Source organism: Zonotrichia leucophrys, chromosome 4 (assembly GCF_028769735.1).
Source record: "Zonotrichia leucophrys gambelii isolate GWCS_2022_RI chromosome 4, RI_Zleu_2.0, whole genome shotgun sequence".
Lineage (NCBI taxonomy): Eukaryota > Metazoa > Chordata > Aves > Passeriformes > Passerellidae > Zonotrichia > Zonotrichia leucophrys.
The window spans coordinates 50,283,747-50,305,075 of NC_088173.1; the positions used below are offsets into that span (position 1 = coordinate 50,283,747).

A 21,329-nucleotide genomic window follows, 5' to 3' on the forward strand; every position below is an offset into this window, starting at 1 on the left:
ATTTCTAGTAGTAACACGAGAAGCTGTGATCAGGCTTCATCACGTGTTGCTTGGCAAGACACCCTGAAGAAAATGTGTTTTCACCTCACTTTTATGTGATCTACAGCATGGTAAGTATTAAGTATTGCCTTAGTTATAGCATCAGCTTGAATGCCTGTGATGGATAATATTAATTACTACTGAAAGCAGTAGATGAGTTTTCATTTTATATATGGGAGGGATTTCTGAAGAGGAGCAATGTCTTAACAGGAATGAAAAATGTTAATAAATCTTGACCATGCTAAGAGAACAGCAGTGGCCTGAGGCATTGAGCCTGTGAGTGCCTTTAGATTGCAGACAAGCAAGAGCAATCCCAATTCAGGATACCGCTTGTCAGAAAATGGGCAAAGGACAAGGCGCAAAATAAGTTGTTGCAGCCACAGGATCGGAAGTTACAAATTGCCACCAGAGCGAAAATTTGTTACCTCTTGCTCGTTATTTCCTCAGGTACATCGAAGAGAGCCCGTCCCTGAGGCGGATGACCATGATGAGGGAGAAGGGAAGGCGGCAGGCCATCCGGGGCCCGGCCTTCATGTTCAACAACAGGGGCACGAGCCTGACGGCCGAGGAGGAGCGGTTCCTGGACGCCGCCGAGTACGGCAACATCCCCGTGGTGCGCAAAATGCTCGAGGAGTCCAAGACGCTCAATGTCAACTGCGTTGACTACATGGGCCAGAACGCCTTGCAGCTCGCTGTGGGGAATGAACATTTGGAAGTGACAGAACTTCTGTTAAAAAAAGAGAACTTGGCACGGATTGGAGATGCCCTGCTGCTCGCAATCAGCAAGGGTTACATTAGGATAGTGGAAGCAATTTTGAATCATCCTGGGTTTTCGGTAAACAAGCGACTGACTCTGAGCCCTTGTGAGCAGGAGCTCCAGGATGATGATTTTTATTCCTATGACGAAGACGGTACCCGCTTTTCTCCAGACATCACTCCCATCATTTTAGCCGCCCACTGCCAAAAATACGAAGTCGTGCACATGCTGTTGATGAAAGGAGCGAGGATAGAAAGACCTCATGATTATTTCTGCAAATGTAATGACTGTACAGAGAAGCAAAAACATGATTCTTTCAGTCACTCTAGGTCAAGAATAAATGCCTACAAAGGACTGGCCAGTCCGGCTTATCTGTCCCTCTCCAGCGAAGATCCAGTGCTCACTGCACTCGAACTCAGCAATGAACTTGCCAAGTTGGCCAACATTGAAAAAGAATTCAAGGTAATGGTTTTGTGTTTCTCTGTCTTTGTTATTGTTTTAAAGTTGCTGCTACTTCATGTTGTCCTTAGATGCTGAAATGATTCCCCGTGTTTTACTTTTCCAATTACAAATACTCTCATCTTATTGTCTCTTTTATTCTTGATACATAAGCCTTTAGAAGGAATTTTTGATGGAATAAAATTGCTTTTGCACCTGCTGTGTTTGGAGAAATTTGGTGAAATTGGAAACTGGAAAAAGTGTGCGTTCTGATAACCTTGCAGCAGACAGAAAACAATTCGGGTTGCTGCAGCACACAGGGACTGTTCTTAGTTACAAATGCTGAGTAATATAAGTGTGAAAAGCAGAAATATTTGGCTTTTCTTGGGGGCACTGCAGCACTGACCTTATTTTGTACTGATTTTGACTGATGTCTCCAAATTGTTAAAAATACCCAGAGTGGATTTTTTTTTTTTGGATGCACCTTTTAGCAATGTCATGTGTTCAAAACCAGCTGTTAGACTGCTTACAGATGTTGGTCCTCTTACCTGGTTTTCAGCTGTATCTGGTTTCGTACGTCAGTGCCCTGCCTTCTTTATATATTTAAATTATTGGCTTAGTTAACTGTTGCCCAGTGGTTTTTTAAATGCTTTTCCTGTTCAGTTGGACTCCTTGAAAAGGACCTTTCCTCTTGTTCTCCATTCTCCCCCTGCAGCCAAACCCCACCAAAAATCAAACCCCAGTAATCTGCTTGTAATGAGAAAAGCTTGGCTTGGGGAATGACAGACTGCTCTCAGTGGGTAGAGACATTCTCAGCATTGTCTCTGGGTGTAACAGCAACTTTATTGGGGTTCTGCAAGGCCAGTGTTGGGTACCACTTGCTCATTTAATATCTTGAAAGATGATCTGAGAGAGACAAAGGATGCATTAACCTCTCCAAACAGCAGCGGACACTGCTTACCCTGTGGAGTACTCAGAAGGAATATACAACAACCCGGAGAAAGAAGCAGAAATTAACCAAGTGAAATTTAACAGAAGAGGAGGAAAATTCCTGAGAAAGAATAGGTCCATATTCAGCTGAGTGAGTTAAAAGAGAATTTAAAAAATAAATTTTCAGTGGTGAGAAGGATTAATGTATTATAACACAGACTGATGAAATGTAACATTTAGCTTTAACCCTTCCTCTCCTTTCTTTGCTGAAGGAACTCACTCTTACCATGCTGTGTATTGTGTAACCTGGCAAATGAATTGAATACCTCCTCAATGTATTTATTCAGGAAAAAATGTCAGATTTTTCTTTTTCCTCAAGTGAAAAAGTACCCTGCCCCCAAAAGCTAAATTAGGGCAAGCTGCATTGTGTTTTTGTTAGGCAAGGATGTAGGTGATTAGAATTGCATAGAAAAATTGTGGAAAGAAGAAAAACAGTGGAAAGAAATTAATAGGAGACTCCCATCTCACAGGTACTAACACCATGCATACAAATTTCATCAGAAAAGCAAGTAACTTTTGGAGGAGAAAAAGTGAAGATTTTTGATTGAGCTTTAATTTCAAACCAGAGCTTGAAAAAATTATTTCCGTTTTTAAAATGGTAATTCCCTGCTATTTTGGGATGCCTAAAACCCCAAGAACTCACTGTTTTCACAGATTTCAGTGGTTTTGGATAGCACTTTCATGGCTACTAACCTTGCCAGGTGTATCAGATGATTCAGTTTTGGCACCTACAGTAAAAATTGTCCCAGACTCCTTGCTGGGGTGGAAATTCCAGCTTCTCATCAGTGTCAAAACATTCCAGTGAAGTAATTATTCTCCCTCATTGATGTCACATCTCTTATTTCCCTTCTGTTTCTATCAAGCCTGATGGGAGAGCTGAGTGTTTCCCTGGAGTTCCTCCCATCTGTAACTCCCTTTTCAGTGCTTTCTTCCCTACAGATCTGTCATCTGAAGGTGTTGGGCTGATAACTTGTGTGCTTTGTCACATCCCAGAGGAGAAGGCTTCTAATCCAGCATTTGCATTCCTGCAGACTTCTGCTGCACTCTCCTCTAGGATCATCACTGGAAATTCTCCAGAATTCCACTCCAATTCAATCTGTAGCACAGCACTGAGCAGAACTGTTTCAGGGTGGAGGAAAATGGGCAAAATACTTCATCTGTCTCACAACAAAAAAATGGACAAATCTGTTTAAATCACAATTTATTCTCAGTATCTATGGAATATTAAGGCCCACAATGTTTCCTGTGCCTGCTCTGCTTCCAGGATTTAGAACACTCCTACAGAAAATACTGTTCTGGGTGATTTGCCCTCAGAGAAAGAGCATAGGTTGAACCTGTTTAAAAACACCTGAGGGCCAAGTTTCCTGGTGAATGCTTGTTAAATTGAACCTAACATCCATTGCATATGCAAAGCCCAGTCTGCCCCTCTTGCTTATCATTTACACTAAGAAATTCTAATGCACAAACCAGTGTTTGCACAAGTGATTTAGAAATGTGGGAAGGTGATTTAGGGCCTTCTTTCATGACAGTCAGTTCCTCAAGAAAACCTGATTGATCACATTGATTTTTAGGTTTTGTTTTCTTTTCCTTTTAGGAAAAAGCATTCAAAGAAACCACAGAGCCCTGATTTTTCTTGGAAGATGCATGACATTTAGCAAAAAAAAAAGTGCTGAAAATTAAAAAAAATAGATGAGGAGACCAGAACCTTAAAGACCCTTTGATTCTACTCCTTTCATCTCCAAGCTTCCTTACTTCCAATTGTGAAATCCTTGTTTCAACCTGCTGTTTGTCCTTTTGCTCTTCATCTATTATATTTATTTCTTCTTGACACTTTTGATCCTTTCTGATCTTTGCATCCACTTGTCTTCTTCCCATGTATTCCTCTATTCAATTCTCTCGTGGCCAGGGCAGGGAGTGCAGTATTTCTCTGACTTTACTTGGTGTTCCTAGTCCCCTTGGTCTCCTAATTCCAGGGATTGCCTGCAGGATTTCAGATGACATCAGGAATTTCAGTTTGATCTCAGTCAGGAATGCAACCAAATTGTAAAAACTGGAACTGTATCTTAATGTAAAAAAGTGACCATTGCCATAGCTGGAGGATTATCTTTTCCTTTCCAGTAGCACCACAAAGTAGTTTGCAACACAAATATTCCCGATTTCAATGTTTTCCTGTTCTCCTATTTTTAGCAGACCATGGCCACTGCAGCATGGCTTGGGGAGTGTCTGGGTTGGTTTACTGAAGTTAATTGATATCCACCCTCCTCCCTGAGAACTTTAAAGCTGTTATTGCCCAGGGAAGGGAGGATTTCTGGCAGTCAGAACAGCTGATGGAACTTTCCTTTGGAGTCACCATAGGAAGAGAGGACAAGGTGGCTAAAAGCCCTGTGGTTATCTCTTTATACCAGCTTTCAACTAAATACTGTCCTGTGTAAGCAAGCTCAGTTGTCCCAGCTGAAATTGCTCTGGCAAGGATCAAAAAGGTGCTAGTCCTGCTTTCCATAGGATAAAAAAAAATCCCTGTTCCCAGTTTTGCTAAAAGCTCCTACTGAACCAACAGAAGATGTGGACGTGCATCTAAAAGCAGAATCTGTCAGTGTTCCAAGTAAATTTACATAGTGTTATCTCAGCTGAACTAACAAAGAGTGTGCAAGCTTGATCTAGGTTTAGGCTCAGCTTTTGAAAGGACAGGGCCCAGATCCATAACCATTAGTGCAATTATGTGTTTTCTTTGCATATACAGTTACATGTGCAATCTCACCATATATGTGATAGCAAAGTGGCCCTTTAGCAGATAATAACATGCATTTATGATTCAGTGTAATGGCTGTGAATTAGTTGTGCATTGCTCGTGAGCTTTGGTGCTTCCAGGAGTGTACCAAAACACAGATCCCTACATTTTGTTTGAGTGCATGTGATGGCTCAGAATAAATTTCCTTTGCAGTGGTTACAAATCTCGAGCGCAATCAGCTGAAGGTCTTGTGTTCGTGCTTTTTGTTCTTTGCACACAGACTGATACCTTCTTTGTCAAGGCTCCAGATGAATTCACAGGGCAGTGCTTGATGTGAGGGAGAACAGAACACACAAATTCGGGCAGGCTTTTGATGTGTGTCAGAGTCCTCTGAAACTGCTTGTGAGACTCAGCTTTAAAATTCCAGTCGTCGTCAGTTGGCCTGAATGTCCCAGAGTCACCTGGGAACCTGGAAACACACGGTGCAGGCTGATATTTTTTCATGTTACGAAGATGTTTGTGCAACTGTTGATCTGGTGTCTTAATTTGTATGTTCTCAGGAGTGAGCAGAGGTGATTTGGATGACTGGGGCCATAGATTAAAGTTCCTGATATTCACACAACACCCTAGAGGTAGAAGGTTGTTTGAGAATCAGGTACTGTTTGTCTGTTTAATTCTGTAAAGCAATCAGATAGACTGGGATAAATTTGATTTGCTAATACATAGGTAAATAAAGACCTGGAGAGGGAAATCTGACAAGTTTTCTTGCTGTAAGATTCAAAGCCAGAGTGTGATATTAAGAATGCACATACTGGCTTGCAGTTCTCATAACAGCATTTGTGAATAATGTAGGCTGTATTTATTCCTTAAATTTGACAGAATTAAACCTCATCCCTGATATCATTAATCTTATCTGGCAATAAGCGTCATTCTTGTAAGCAAGTGGTGTATCTACCAATGAAGAAACATGTCATTCATCTTTTTACTGTTGCTCTACTGCTATTAGAAGAAATCTGGGTAACTCTTGTGGTAGGCAAACATGCAAAGCGTGGAAATAACTCTTATTATTTCCTAACTATTAGAAATCCACTATTTCTTCTTCTGTTTCTTCACAATTAGCAAAATAATGAGAAAACACTTTGTAATTGAAGCCTCTCCCTGCAACTGGACAGCACATGTTTATTCATACAAGGACAAAATTTGGGTTGTGTTATGTCATGAAGCACTTGACTAATACAAAACCTGTATTCTAGCAGTTTGTACTCAGAGTTTTGGCCTCTGTGATGAAGCTGTTTCTTGACTAGGCTGTCATGAAAGACTTTTCCTCTTTGTTTTTTTCCTTTTTTTTTTGACCGCTGCTATTTTCTAGCCACCATCCTGGAGTCTTCTTTTGCAGGGTTTTTATCTTTGTAATCACATTTCATGTAAAAGCTCTATCTGCATTCAGACCTCCATGCAGGCAAGTATATTTCACTCCCTTGATTAACTTTTTTATGCAGCTTTGCTGTAGGGGGATACAGCATGGGCAAATGAAGGTGGTACAGAATGTAACCTTATCCCCAACGAGTTGCAGCAGAGCTAATTACTAAAGATCAGGAGCAGGCCTGATGTTAACAGGCCACACCTGTAGCCAATAAGAGCAGTGGCATAAAAGAGTGGATTGGTGGGCTCTGGAGTCTGCAAGGACCAGGAACAGTCAGTGCTTGGAGGGGATGCCTGTGAGAAACATTGAGGAGGTATGGAACTCTGAGGATATGGAATCTTTGCACTATAACAATAATAGAACTCTTGATGTATAAGACAGCACTTTGCCTTTTTCTAAGTCCTAAATCTTGGTCATAGTTTAGCTTGCTTATCCCTTCACTGAATTTAATCACACATCTCAGTATTATTTTTATAATTGGCTCATCTGTCCTGTTCCCCTTGGTTACCAAAAACAAATCTGAAATAACCTTACATCCTGTTGCTTCACTGACGACTGAATTAATTTGTCCTCTATGACCAAAGAAAATAAGAGGATCCTGCTTAAGGTCTATGATTTGGGCAGGTTGTTTCCAAGTTTGTATCAGGGATGTTAGTCTTGTGTAATAACACAACTTCTAGGAGTATTTGTTTGTCTCCAGTAGTATTTCATTTTGATTCATAGCTGAATGTGACCTATGGGATTGATGGCTGATTCTTGCACTTAGCTTGTGCAGCTTCTTTTCCCATCATTTCCCAAAATAATTTGAAACTACTGAAAGCACATTAGTTTCTCTGCCTCATTGTGTAGATGCTAAGTTGAAAATTTAGCAAAACTACTGGTAGGTAGTTTTGGAGAAGGTAAAATTACTTAGGAAAGGAGGAAGAAGTGAGGGTTTCAGGAAAAATAATTTAAGTGAGAAAATTATGAGGGCAGAAGCAGTAAGGAAACATTTTTGAGAAGACAGGCACCTCTAAGGGAAAATCTACATGCTCAAAAAGTAATTTTGAAAAGGCAATATCTGGAAATGAACAGTAAAACACAAAAAATGGAGAGGCAGAGGGCTCATATGAGTGTTTTGGTGGTCTGGCAGAGGAAAAAAACCTGAAGAAAAACTATGGAGTAATTGAAAAAGGTAGTTGTGCTGTTTTTACTTGGGTGCTGAAGGTAAAATTGGCAGATTCAGTTAAGTTTCCTCCTTCAGCTGTAGCCTCATGTGAGTAAATCAGAGGCCACATTTCAGATATGGAATTTCTAGGAACCTGTCTGAGAGGACATGGACATGAAAATGAAGACCTAGGTTTGTGCTGAAGCAGAGATCAAGATAAGGCTTCATAGGTAATGTCACAGAGGTGGTGGGAGACGTTTACAAGTATAAACAAAAGTACGTGCAAAATTTCTGATGTGCATGTTTTACAGAGTTAGCTAAAAATTCTGAAATGCAGCCACACATGTTTTGTCAGAGGAGGAAGAAGATTAGACAGAAGCAAATATTTGATGTTGATATGCTAGTCCTTGGAAAGACTGAACATGTAAGAAGATGAATTCTCCTGTTCTTTCCAGAGCACGATTACAGGAAATTTGGGGTATTTTGCCTGCAATGTTGGTGCCCAAGCTTTTGTCCTGCAGTTACTCTGTAACCCACTGTGCCTGAAGGTAGGAAAGGAAAAAGGGGGAAATGTACCTGGTGTACATCAGAGTAATGAGCAATCAGCCACTTGAGCAGTGTAGAAAGAGCTAAAAGGCAATTAGTTCATTAGTTGTCAGCAAAGTTTTTGTAGGAATGCGGTTCCTTTTTTAATAGTCCTGGTCCTGCTTTGTTTGTGAAATTTATATTTTCAGGTGCCCCTTGTTGCCCACCCAGGTTATTGATATATAATGGTACATGTTCCCATGCTCTGGTAAACATCTGCTGTTAGGTGTTCACCTTGTGTCAGAGAATGAATGATTCTGTCTTGGGATCTTTTGGTGATCGCTGTGACCCCAACAGATGTTAAAAGTCTCTTTTCCCAGCCCAGTGCTTGAAGAAGGAGTCAGAGTTCTTCATTTCTTGGTCTCAAGGTTGTTTATTGTATCTTATCTATAAAAAATTTTCTCCTGCCCTGCTGAGGTCCATCCAGCAGGACAGTTCCAGGCACTCTGCCTGCCCCTGGGGCGGTGTTATGTCTTTACACTAAAAACTATATATACAATGTTTGCAATTACTTCCCAATACCTGTCACCTATGTTAGACAGTGAGCTTCTACTCTAAACCAATCTCCAAGTGCCAACATCACAGCAGAAGATGGAGGCCAAGAAGAGGAGAAAGGCTGGACGCACTCAGTTCCCTCCATCTTGCCTCCTGAATCCCTATTCTAGAAACCCCAAAATCTACTTTTCCACCCGTGATAACTTCACTATTGTTCTACCTAAACTGTTGTGGCTTGCAGATCTTCATATAAGGTTGGTAATTTGCTCTACAGGTCATAATCAAAACCACAGGTGTTTTGGACTCTGTGCCAGAGCTTCTGAGCCCCCTGGCAGGGGTCCTGGCTGTCCTGGAGTGTCAGAGGGATGTTCTGGCTTCCCACAGAACATTCTGCTGTACGAAAATTCTGTAATATCTGATACACTCCAAACGTGACACGGTAAAAATCCACCACTTCATTTTTATCAAGTTGTGCAGGTCCTTTTTTTCTCCTCCCCACTGACTCTTAAGCACACGTGTGACAGGCCATGTCGTGTCCCCCTCCCGTTGCAGAACGACTACCGCAAGCTGTCCATGCAGTGCAAGGACTTCGTGGTTGGCGTCCTGGACCTGTGCCGGGACTCAGAGGAGGTGGAGGCCATTCTGAACGGGGACCTGAACGCGGAGCCGCTGGAGGCGCAGCGGCACCGCGCATCCCTGAGCCGCGTCAAGCTGGCCATCAAGTACGAAGTCAAAAAGGTAACTGCTCACAGCTCGCAGGCACTGCCACCTCCTCCTTCTGCAGGTGGTCAGATGCACTGCTGAGACCTGGGGTGAGTAATCAAGGCTCTCACAAGGCAGAAGGGGACTGTAATGAAGGAGGTTAGTTTAATCTACTTCCCACTGCTGAGAAGTGGCAGGAGATGGTAATGACATAAATGAGGTGTGCTAGCCAGGCTTTGCACAGTTGGTCAGATCCTTCTCCTGATTAACCCAAAAGGTGTTTCAGTAGAGCCAGATTTTCACTCAGTGACACTCAGGCTGTGTCTTCTGTCAGTCAGTGAAATAATAGCTACTCCAAAGAGAAGTCTGTGTTGGTTTCAACCCATAAGTAACTCATCTGCAACTGTGTGTTGTAGTGAGAAATTTTATGTGATTTACCATGCTTGTTCCTTTAAAAATATTTTAAAAATCAGCCCTGGAAATGCATGGAATATGTCTGTGGCTGCTTGGTCAATTCATTTCAGTTCTTCACCTTTGTACCTGTGTTTATTGGTGTTTTGGCAAGTGTTTTCAGTAGATGCCTCTCTCAAAGTAGTTTGTATTTTGTGAATGAATGTTATGGGTTAAAAAAATGGAACTATGCATCACGTATTTGACATAAATACATATCCTTTCATTGTAGTTTTTGTTGTATTACTATGTTGTTCTCCTCAAGATCCCACATTAGACTAGCACAGAAAATAGTTAATACTGTGTCCTGTTGTGAGAGGAGGCAGGAAGTACAGCAGGGCCTATGTATTATTTACAGCTACCAATTTGTGTGATTAGCATCGCTTTCATTCCTTACAGCCATTATAGTTTCATCATCTCCACAAGAAGCCTTGTGTCTCTCAGAATAAATAACCCTGTGTTCTGTGGCCACCTCTTGAGCCAATCTGCCATATAAAACAAATTGTAAGGACCCTGCCAGAGCAACTGGGGATTGCTGGTGTTTATGACGGCCCCAAAAGATTGATAATAAAAATTGTAAACACATATCCCAAGCAGCAAATCATCATTTCCAGTAAAGGATTGGTGTTCAGCAGATAAATGCATATTAATTGCCAAAAATCAAGGTAAATATATACAAGCATTAAATTAGTTTAAAAGACTGGAACTGGGGGGGGGAAAAAAACCAAAGTGCATAAGCATGCTTTAGTGTCTAAATATATACTTCTTTGTGCTATTGCAGTGTAATGTGTACCAAAACTTTGTTGGTGCTCATTTGTCAGCTTTCACACTAAAGGCTGTGGTTTTCTTTTATGAGTTGGTTGTCACTGATGAAATTCACTGCTGAGCAAAGGGCCACACGGATCTGTTAGGAATAGCACAAGTCTAAATAATACCAAAAAGAAAGAGAATTCCTCATAGCAAACTTGTTCTCTTGCAAGAGAGAAGCTCAGAGTGCTGGCTGCAGTTCATGACCAACACGGTTCAGAACCTACAAGAGGAATGATCTTGTTGGGAGGAAATGGTGCAGAGTTGTTACCATACATGTGCAGTTCCCTGTAAGTGGCCATTACAGAGGGCATGACAAGGATGGAAATGTCTCTGCCATGGTGGTCCTTTCATGCTGGGATTTGTTCTGTCAGAGCTGTGATGGATTCTAGTGATAGCCTGACTGGAACAGATTCAGATGTAGGAGCTCCACATGGGACTGCTTTAACCCTCTCACCATAGGGAGCAGACAAGGATGTGGTGGATTTCCTTAATTTTCTGTATTTCTAGCTGTGCTTCCAGGTCAGGTCCATCAAGGTCAGTTCCCTGCTTCCAGCAGTGCAGCCAAACAGAGCAGCAGGTCCATGAAATGGGTAATGAGCCTATGCCCTGTCCAGAGGGAGGAGAGGCAGGAGAAAACCTATGACAAGCAGCAAATGTGCTCAGAACCTCACTGCTAGGGGAAGGGAGTTTTAAATTCTATTAGTAATGAAAATCTTGCACTTAATCCCCTGGGTACTGCACTGAAGTGGAGCCCATCTTTTAAACATGTGATTTTGAAGCTGAGGTTCAGACTGAAACTGCAGCCCCAATAGAGGACTAAGGGAATAGCAGGAGGGAAATAAAAAAAAAAAAAGCAAGTTGGTCTTGCTCTGTATGCTGAATTACTGCTGTAGTAGTGCTTTTAGTTTTGTGTCTCAACTCTGTCTCTAGATTGCCAACAAAATTCCAGAGAAGAGCTGATACTGGCCCAAGTAATGTACAGTTCTTGCTGAGACAAAAATCAGGATGGAATTTCCAGGGCAATCAATAAGAGCTGGAATAAAATCACAAGAGTTAATTTTCAAACCCTGAAGTGTTCAACTGATAGATAAGACAGAAGATGCAAAAATCTCTTTATTTTGTGTGTTAGTATATTGGAGTGTGCCAGGATTTGTTCTTGCTCCATCTAAACCCAGCCATTATGATGACAGAAATAAATAACATAATCACTCTGAGTCATACAGGAAAATATTTACATACTGATGACTTGATTCACGGTCATGAAACTGAAAACATCAAAAGTGTTGCTGTCAATTATGCTTGGGAAAGCAGCTACATTAAAATTGGGATATTTTTTCTTTTAGTGACCAGATACTGTTCTCATGCATAATTTTTGTTCACTGAGGTTCTGCTTGGAGCTGAAAGTATTAGATACATGTGATAACAAGCTCAAGATATGTAATGAAAAGTGAGAAACTGCATGGAAAATAGAGTGAGAGGAGAAATGCAGGAAGAACAAGGTTGTAGGATGCTGTGAGCAGTAGGTAAAATGTGATGTGAACCTATTGTCCTTGGAGGAGATGAAGCTGCAGGCAAATACAGGTAATACAGACACACACGCAACAGGGGTGGTCATAGTTTAAAGCTGCTGAAACTAAAACAAACATAATCATAAGCTGAAGTATTTCAGTAAAGACTGAGAGAGGAGGGATGAATTTCAGAGCTTTTATGGATGAGAAGTGACACAACTCGCTCCGAGGGCTTGGAAGTGGTGCACGTTGTGCAGTTGCCAGCAGTTAAATAAGTCACAAAGATCCTCTCTACAGCCTTTAGACTCACTGCCAGAGAAGATCTTACCCATAACTGTTGGCATCTTATTCACTGAGTCTTCCCTTTTTTTTTTTTTTTTTTTTTATTTTTTGGAAATTATAGCAGATCTCCTTTCAGTGTCAGATCAAAATATTGATAGATCAGGAGAATAAACCAGCACAGAGCTCTGGATGAGGTGCCACAGGGCCCATGGGCTGATTCCCAGCCCTGGGTAAACTTCCTTAAAGCTCCTTTAGTGTTTCTTCCCATTCCCTGTGGTAACAGAAGGAATGATGTGGGTGTTTCTTCCCTCCTCTTCCCTACAGTTTTAAGCCTGATTTTAAAAATGTCTTTGTAATTTGAAATAATTATTTACTTTCCTGCCTTTGTCCACAGTTAATCTGCTGAGGGATTTGTCCCTTTGATGTCCTGAGTTGACAATGAAATTTATCTTAGCAAAAGAAGAGGCTAGGGGCAAATGTCAGAATGCACAAACACACAAAAACCCAATCTCTTCTCCTCAAATGGGCCAGGCTGGCAGTTTTTATGGTGCATAAGCTTCAAAGGTGACAGCCTAATAAAAAGAACAGAAGCGGTTGGAGTCGGCATTAATTTCTTAAAGAACTTTTTTACAATCTCTTTATTTATTTCTCTTGGCCACTCCACTTTATGTACAAACTGCATTAATATGTGAAGTAACTGCTTAATGCATCACATAGCAAAATGCTTAGGGACTTTAATTTTACAGCAAAGTAGATTAAAGTATGAAGATTGCCTTCCTTTTTAAAGTTCATGCAGCAGTTTCAGATTGCTCTTCTTGAGAGGTTTAAGGCTCCCTGTTTTCATTGCCAATGATTTAATTTGATTTTCTTTAAGAAGTCTGTCCTGTTGTACTACTCTATGCACTTTTTAATGAGATCTGGAATATTAATATAGTTTTGCAAGCAAGACCTGGCAAACAACAGTGTATGTAGTACATAATGATCTCTGCAGAGTACAAGGGATAATAAAATGGGTATCCAAGGTTTACAGTATTTCATTTTTTTTTCCAGAGTATAGCCATCTGACAACAAATCTCACTCTTAATCCAACACAAATTATCAGTTATCAGATTTATTTTCAAACCCCTTTTTGTGCAACACCTAGCCTTCTTTATTTTCATTCACTAGTTATTGGTAAGTGTACTTCCAGAGTTCTTCAAACTGCTGTGAAAACTAGGCTGCTCGCCCTTGTGCTTAACTGGTGTCCCACATGCTCTTGTGATGCGGCAGTTTCTTCTTTGTTTATTAACCTTTGTGTAAAAGGGAATGAGAAAAAAGCCACGGTTCTTAAATATCTGGTGTTAATTTAGACCTTAGGTGATTGCAATTGTGCATGTGGCAGTTATGTAACTCTTCTTATTAATGACAGCATGTCTTGGTTTTTCTTTCTTTTTCCTTTTCTTTGCAGTTTGTGGCCCATCCAAACTGTCAGCAGCAGCTCCTGACCATCTGGTATGAAAACCTCTCAGGATTACGGGAGCAGACCATAGCTATCAAGTGTCTGGTGGTGCTGGTTGTGGCACTGGGCCTTCCCTTTCTAGCCATTGGTTATTGGATTGCACCATGTAGCAGGGTACTGAAGTTTATAAATTATGTGTCTTGTGCTGTTCTTGGAGCTGCTTTTCCTTTCCTGGCAGTCAACATGCAACTTGTGCTGCTTCCAAATTGTAACTAATTAATGATATTTTTAGCAATTCCTAACCGTGCGCCAAAAGGCGCTAAGGGGGCTTTTGTTACTTGCACTGTAAAGAGGGGACCACAGTGATGAAGTATGAATGTAAATTAACATTAAACTGAAGGAGAGAAAAATAACCTTCTTTAAGAGCTTTTTTTCTTTTTTAAATTTCCCTAGGTTATGCTCACCTCACATGTGCTGTGTAATTTATTATATTAGTAACATGGAGTTTTTGAAAGTCACCACTCAAATTCTTTATGAAGTCTCCTCTGGTGGCATCCTAAGGTCTCATGCTGTTCCCATATAAACCATTAGAAGAACATCTGTTGACTTTACTGATGCAGAACTTAATCTTAAGTAAAATATTTGTTATCCCAGCCCTAGGAGGTCTGTTTGCCAGCTGAACCATAGAGCAGAAATCAAATTAAATGCATCATTCTGACTGTGCAGTGGGCTGTATTTGTAAAAGAGCATAGCTGTAAATTCTTACCTTATAAAAAATTTGTGAACGCGTAAGGGTGCTCCCACCTTTGCTGCTGATCTCACAAGGAAAGGAACTGCAGTTTCTTTGAAATCCTCATGGTCTCTAGCACATGAATTGTTTGTAAGTCAGGTGTATTCATAGATCTTTGGTATATCAGATGAAGGAAGATTTCTCTGTTGCATTAACATTTTTAAAAATTTTAAGTACATTTACTCCTGGGCTGAATGTGGTCTTTCAATTTTATTTCCCTAGCAAGTGTAAAGCAAAGAATTGTGAGTTTATTTTATATTTCATTCTTTTAGTTCATCTCAAAGAGGATAAGGTTTTTCTCATCTACATATTTGAAGGGAACCTGATCTTTTCTCTGGGTTAAATATTGATTTACTTTGAAGATAAACCTTTATGAAAATAGTGTAATTGTTACTCTCATTATTCTCTGAAATGTCACTTTTTATTGATATCTTTAGTAAATATATTCCTCACAGCTCCATATAATAGGAACATCTTAATGTATTTATAGCTGGTGTCTAATATGGAAAAGTGACATTTGTCCTTGAGCTCTAATTCCCAGTAGCAGAAACATCTGATGTTTTTCCTCAGTGCTCATGTCAAATAAAAGTGCTATACATTCAGGTCAGTGGTTGGATATTGCAATTACAAAATGCCTTCCAAAGGTCAGGAGCAGGAAGGGAACCTGAGATTGTTTGCCCAGGTTGTAAGTGCAGTTTAATGTGTGCTGGTTTCCTTAGTTCATAGCAGCTGACCCAAATTTCAAGGAAAACAATTCCTTGCAATAAGAAAGCTCATGTGATCCTCTGTAAGATGCTGGTCCCCTCTTCTGGTGCAGACAGACTTCCCCTGCTGCTGCTGCTTTGTTCTTTTAGTAGGTGCAGATGTGAATTAAACCTGCTGAATTTATTTATAAAACCACTAATATTTCTGATCTTATCTTCTTTAGTCCATTTTGTGGAACAGTCATTAGTTTTGATAGACACAGGAACTTATTTTGGCACTTAGAGCTCTGAACATGTGTTCTGTGAATGAAATATAGTAACCAGACATAAGAAAACAACTTCCTATAGCTGTAGTTATAGAAAAGTTAATAATACTCTCTTGTTGTTAGGGAAAATGTTTTGCTGGAGTTGGAGATTTGAATAATTTATCTTTCCCTGGGCTTGCTTTACAAATTCTTCCTGGCGCGGCCACAGTACATTTGCAGCTCCTTGGAGTGTTTCCCCTCAAACATTGCCATCTAGAGCTTGTGGAGTATCATGAGCACTCACTAACAGAACAACACACTCTGGGAGGCTCCCTGTGGGAGCCTTTTGTCTGAAATGGCAAAGCACCACAGCTGAGTGCTCTTGGAAGAATATCCTTTAAGAATGAGGTTTCTGGCTGTCCTGAGCTCGGAGTGCCCATTTATGCTTCTGGAATGCCTGGTGTTTCTTTGAGAAAACTGAGTGACTGCTTTCATTCTGCCTTTGCAGCTTGGAAGAATTCTTCGAAGCCCATTTATGAAATTTGTGGCACATGCAGCATCCTTCATTATTTTCCTAGGCCTGCTGGTGTTCAATGCTTCAGACAGATTCGAGGGCATAACCACGCTGCCCAATGTCACTGTCACTGATTACCCCAAGCAGATCTTTAGGGTGAAGACCACCCAGTTCACCTGGACAGAAATGCTGATCATGGTGTGGGTTCTTGGTAGGTATATTGCCCCTTCATCTTCCTGTTTTCCTGCAAATAAAAATTCTGAAAGGGAGGAGAAAAGCCCAGGTCCCAAAGCTTGGATCCAGCTGCTGTGTGCAGCAACTATAAACCTTTAGGGCAGATAAGATGACATTAGAACAGATTTGGAATAATTTCATCCTAAATCAGGGGAGGGAGGTGAGTATCACTTGCATGCTGCCTTTTGGGAGTTCCAACTTGTTCTCTTTATGTGACCGAAGGCATGGACTGGGATTTTCCAGTCCAATGTGTGGCTGCTCCGAGTGTAGTTGGGATGGCAGCAGCAGCCCCTTTGAATTACACAGCCAGGGAAACAAGAAAAAGTTTGTGGGGTTGTGATTTTGCTTTTCTTGGGTTTTTATTTTCCCTAAGAAGCCTCTTTGAATCAAGGAAAAGTCTTGATTCACAACAAATGCATCTCATGGTTATGGTGAGGCTGTGATCTGGATTAAATCCACACAAATTAATTTCTGAGAAGAAGTTTAACTGAGAAAACCGAACTACACATAGCCAAATTCCACTTTCTATGCTGAAAAGAATCTTTTTCTGTAAAGTGGGAAAACAGTAGTATAATTGTGCCCCTTATATTTGGTCATCTGTGTTATTGGGTAGTTGTGTTCTTGTGGAAAAATTAAACCCTCTGATTCAGAAGTGGCTTAGGAATGTAAATGCTATGAGAGTAAGAGGATGTATTTCCCCCACACCTTATTTTTTCTACTTTGGAATTACAGAGGTTTTGTTGTTTAGCTGCAATACTTTCACTGAAAAGTCAGGGTTCTACTCTACCCTCTGTGGGGTGATGTCTGAACTATGTTTCTATTAGTTAATCTCAATTAATACTTTGCTATTTGATCAACCCTGTTGAAACCAAGAGAGAATAACCTTAGTGATGAGGCTGTGATACTGCAAATAAGTGAATCCCTGCTCCACTGGTATCATCCACTTCCATGAAATGGGAGAATGCAGGGAATTTAAATGACCACAGTTGGGCAAACGTTGCTGTGCTTTTTCATTTCTTGTTGCAGGTATGATGTGGTCAGAATGCAAAGAGCTGTGGCTGGAAGGACCCAGGGAATACATCTTGCAGTTATGGAATGTTCTGGATTTCGGGATGCTGTCCATTTTTATTGCTGCTTTCACAGCCAGGCTCCTGGCATTCCTTCAGGCCACAAAAGCACAACAGTATGTGGACAACTACATTGAGGAGAACGACCTCTCCGAGGTCACACTTCCTCCAGAAATTGAATACTTTACTTATGGTGAGCTTAGTTTTTCTTCCAAACATGGAAAAAGCTTGAAGGATGCATTTAGAAGCCTCTCTTTACCCTAGAGCTAAATTTGACCCACTTGATTTTAAACATTTGGAAGTTATATTTTATTCTTAGCTAATTACACAACAGATGAAAATATTGATGTGATTCCTTTCTCTATTTTTTGATTCAGTTGTTTGATAGTTATTCATGTTCATAAACATCTATCAGCATTTCCTCCTGTCTGTTTAAATAGAATAAAACTGCAAAATACTTATTGCAGTGCAGAAATTGTCCATAAAGGTGTATTCATCTGTATTTACAACACAAGAAAATGCTGCTGACAGAGTATTTTAGGATGGGCTTCAATATATTGTAACAGCAGACTTGGTTTTGTTCCTTACCTTAATTGCAGTATAACCAATCTGAATATTGTGTACTGAATGTAATATCTGAATATAACCATTGTGCATATGTAAATATATATTTAGAAACACAGGGTATTTTGATATGAAACACATTTTAATTCAGTGTTGCTTTGCTGAAATGGTGTGTGAATTCACATAGTAATTTATGAATTTCTGTGTAACTCAGTTGTTTCTGTGCACATTGTGTGTAAAACCCACAATCCTATTTCTTTTGAGGTAATTGGCAAAAATCTTTATGGTCACTATGGGAGCTAGGTTATAGCCTGCAAAAAGAATAAGCTTGTTGTGACTAGTAAATGAAATTGTTAATCAGGCAGCACTTAACTGCCCATCAATAAAACACCAAATAGGAATAAATTTCCCAGCTTTAGCATAGTGCTTAAGATAGCTAATAGAGGCAAAAATGCAATAAAAGTTAGTTACTGTCTAGTTCAGGTTAAAATGCAAACTGCAGAAGAAAATGTCATGTTTCTTCAAGTCACTTTTTTTCTAATAGAAGGTAATGTGACTCACACTCATAATTTGTGACTTAAATGAAAAAGGAATAGAGCAGCAACTGTTAGACTCTTCAAATATTTGTCTCAATTAAATTCAGACATGTTAATGGGAAAATCCTATCAAGGTTTATTCCTCAAGATTGTGATGAATGAGTAACACCTGTGTTTCATATCTTCCAGCTAGAGATAAATGGCTCCCATCTGATCCTCAGATAATATCTGAAGGCCTTTATGCAATTGCTGTTGTTCTCAGCTTTTCTCGGATTGCCTACATCCTGCCTGCAAATGAGAGTTTTGGGCCCTTGCAGATCTCCCTTGGAAGGACTGTTAAGGACATCTTCAAGTTTATGGTCCTTTTTATTATGGTATTTCTTGCATTTATGATTGGAATGTTCATACTGTACTCCTACTACCTTGGAGCTAAACTGAACCCAGCCTTTACGACGTAAGTATGAGGTTTCATTGTAAGTAAAAAGCCAATCAAAACTTTCAGGTTTTTCATTAAGATAGCAAAGTCTGTGAGACATTGTGTGCTCTCTGTTAGCATTAAAATAAAACTGAAGACCTCAGAAAGCAGAACACAAAAGACCAATTGTTCCCTGTTTGTGTAATGGAAACTTTCATTTCAGCCTGAAATAATTTCACTTGTATATATTTCAGTCACATAGACTTGTGGGCTACCAATTGGAAGAAAATATTACTTGATATAAAATACCTTTCTAGTTCCTGTTGTTCTGCATGTATTGTTACAGCTCTATTAGCTGTGATGGATAGGTGGAGCACAGAGGACAAATGGAAAGTGCTGTGGAAAATGCTTCCTTGCATGTTTGTTGTTTTGATAAGTGCTCTGATTCACAAACAAATTAATTGAGGTTGTTTATCAGTCACTGTAAACATAACTTTTCTATTTCTTTGTGTAGTTAGTAATAATGCCTTCCTCTTTTTTTTTTCCTACAGAGTGGAAGAAAGTTTCAAGACCTTATTTTGGTCAATATTTGGCTTGTCTGAAGTAACCTCTGTTGTCCTCAAATACGATCACAAGTTCATTGAGAACATTGGTTATGTTCTTTATGGCATATACAATGTCACAATGGTGGTGGTTCTGCTCAACATGCTGATTGCCATGATCAACAGTTCATATCAAGAAATTGAGGTGGGTTCTCTTTTCAAGTTGTTCTCGTCTGTTATGCTGTAAAAAGGACAGAATTAATAGGAATTATTTCAGTGGTATGCAAAAAGTACAAAGAGATTACCACAGGAAAAGATATCACAAAATGAAGAAGGTTGACTTTATCTAACAACTCAGCCAAGCTGCAGAACCTCACAGGATCCAAACAAGTTTCTCTCATGTTGTGTACACATTATACTTGGCATCCAACTACTGTTAAAAAACAAATCAGAAAATGTGTAGTATTGAAGATACTTGGGTTTCAAAAATAAATCTCAGGCTGCTGAAATGAAAGTAAAAGTGTATTTATAGTGCCAGTTTTCCAGACCCTGAGTTCAAAGAGTACTACATTCACACAGATGCAGGCACACGCCCACACAAACAGGAAGAACAATTATCTAAGACATGGTGTACAAATGGATATGTCATTCCCAGTCTTTTCAATGAGTTCTGGGAAATACTAGGGAATTCAGGAGAGAAAACTAGTTATAATCCAGCCTTGGAATACTTCAGTAAGAATCTGTGAGGACAAAATAGGTTTGTCAGTGTTTAACACAATTTCTTCAGGACCACAAAGTTGGCATTTTCTATACTCCATTATAAATTGGAGTTACTTGTCCTGGTTATGTAAAAAGCTGTGAGCACTACCATTTTAAGCCATTTTTTGCCTTGAGCCTGATACTTCAACACTTGTGCAAGTACCAAGCCCATGTGACCACTTTAATAAGAAAAACAAGGCTTGAAAAACCCCTGAAAGCTCCACTTTGAATAGCAGGGAGTTGATATGTTGGCTTTCACTTGATGCAAAAATAAGGCTTGCTTAAATGCTTCATGTTCTTGAACTAAGTATTCTCAATCAAATGTTGCCATAAAGAGAACTGAAATTTGGTTAAAATAGACTAAGTGCAGAACTGCTGGAAGTCTTATCAGCAAGAGTATAATATTTTATCTCAAACCACAAAGATCTTTCAAAGCAGCTTCTTTGAAAGAACTTTTGCACTTCACAAAAACCAAGAGCAACATCTGTTTTATTTCCTAACACAGGATGACAGTGATGTAGAGTGGAAGTTTGCTCGTTCTAAACTTTGGCTGTCGTATTTTGATGATGGAAAAACATTACCTCCACCCTTCAGTCTTGTACCAAGCCCCAAATCTTTTTTCTATTTCATCATGAGGATCATTAACTTTTCCAAGTGCAGGAGGAGACGGCTACAGAAGGACATTGAAATGGGAATGGGAAACTCCAAATCAAGGGTAGGTTCTGAGATCTTTTCATTGCAGGAAAGAATTGTGTGTCTGTTCCACCAGTCTTCTTTTCTTTTTAGTTTTAGCCTATAATCCATGCTTCTGATGCTAGTTGAGTAATTAATCATTTATAGCAATAAATCTCTATTTCAGACTGCATAAAACAAGAAATAGACTTAAATTTTATTAGAACAACCAAATCTGGGGAAACACAATTAAAAGAAAAATTTATGAGTATTCAAAGATGCAAATAATTCCTACAAGGAGTTACTTGAATATTGATTAAAGATACTTTAAGCCTATTTCCTCAGAACAGGATGGCCAAAATTATCAGCATTAAAAAAACAAAACAAAACCAACATAGAATTCAAGGCAATCTCATTTTTTAAAAAAATAATACTCTGATATATTAAAAGATGGAACAACATGTCTTTAAAATATAATAATGGACCTGAATCCTA

The 21,329-nt window shown here is 39.7% G+C and overlaps 1 protein-coding gene across 3 annotated transcripts in view; it reads left to right on the forward strand.

The window, feature by feature from the left end:
- TRPC3 (transient receptor potential cation channel subfamily C member 3) overlaps positions 1–21,329 on the forward strand; it is a 32,916-nt gene that overhangs the window by 8,077 nt on the left and 3,510 nt on the right. For 2 of the 3 annotated variants that reach the window (XM_064711618.1, XM_064711620.1), the window contains exons 2-9: positions 487–1,258; positions 9,155–9,340; positions 13,802–13,966; positions 16,040–16,256; positions 17,306–17,539; positions 18,636–18,900; positions 19,413–19,608; positions 20,668–20,877. In XM_064711618.1, coding sequence (XP_064567688.1) covers positions 487–1,258; positions 9,155–9,340; positions 13,802–13,966; positions 16,040–16,256; positions 17,306–17,539; positions 18,636–18,900; positions 19,413–19,608; positions 20,668–20,877 — 2,245 coding nt within the window. The remainder of the gene's footprint in view (positions 1–486; positions 1,259–9,154; positions 9,341–13,801; positions 13,967–16,039; positions 16,257–17,305; positions 17,540–18,635; positions 18,901–19,412; positions 19,609–20,667; positions 20,878–21,329) is intronic. The other variant, XM_064711619.1, reaches the window with a different exon arrangement.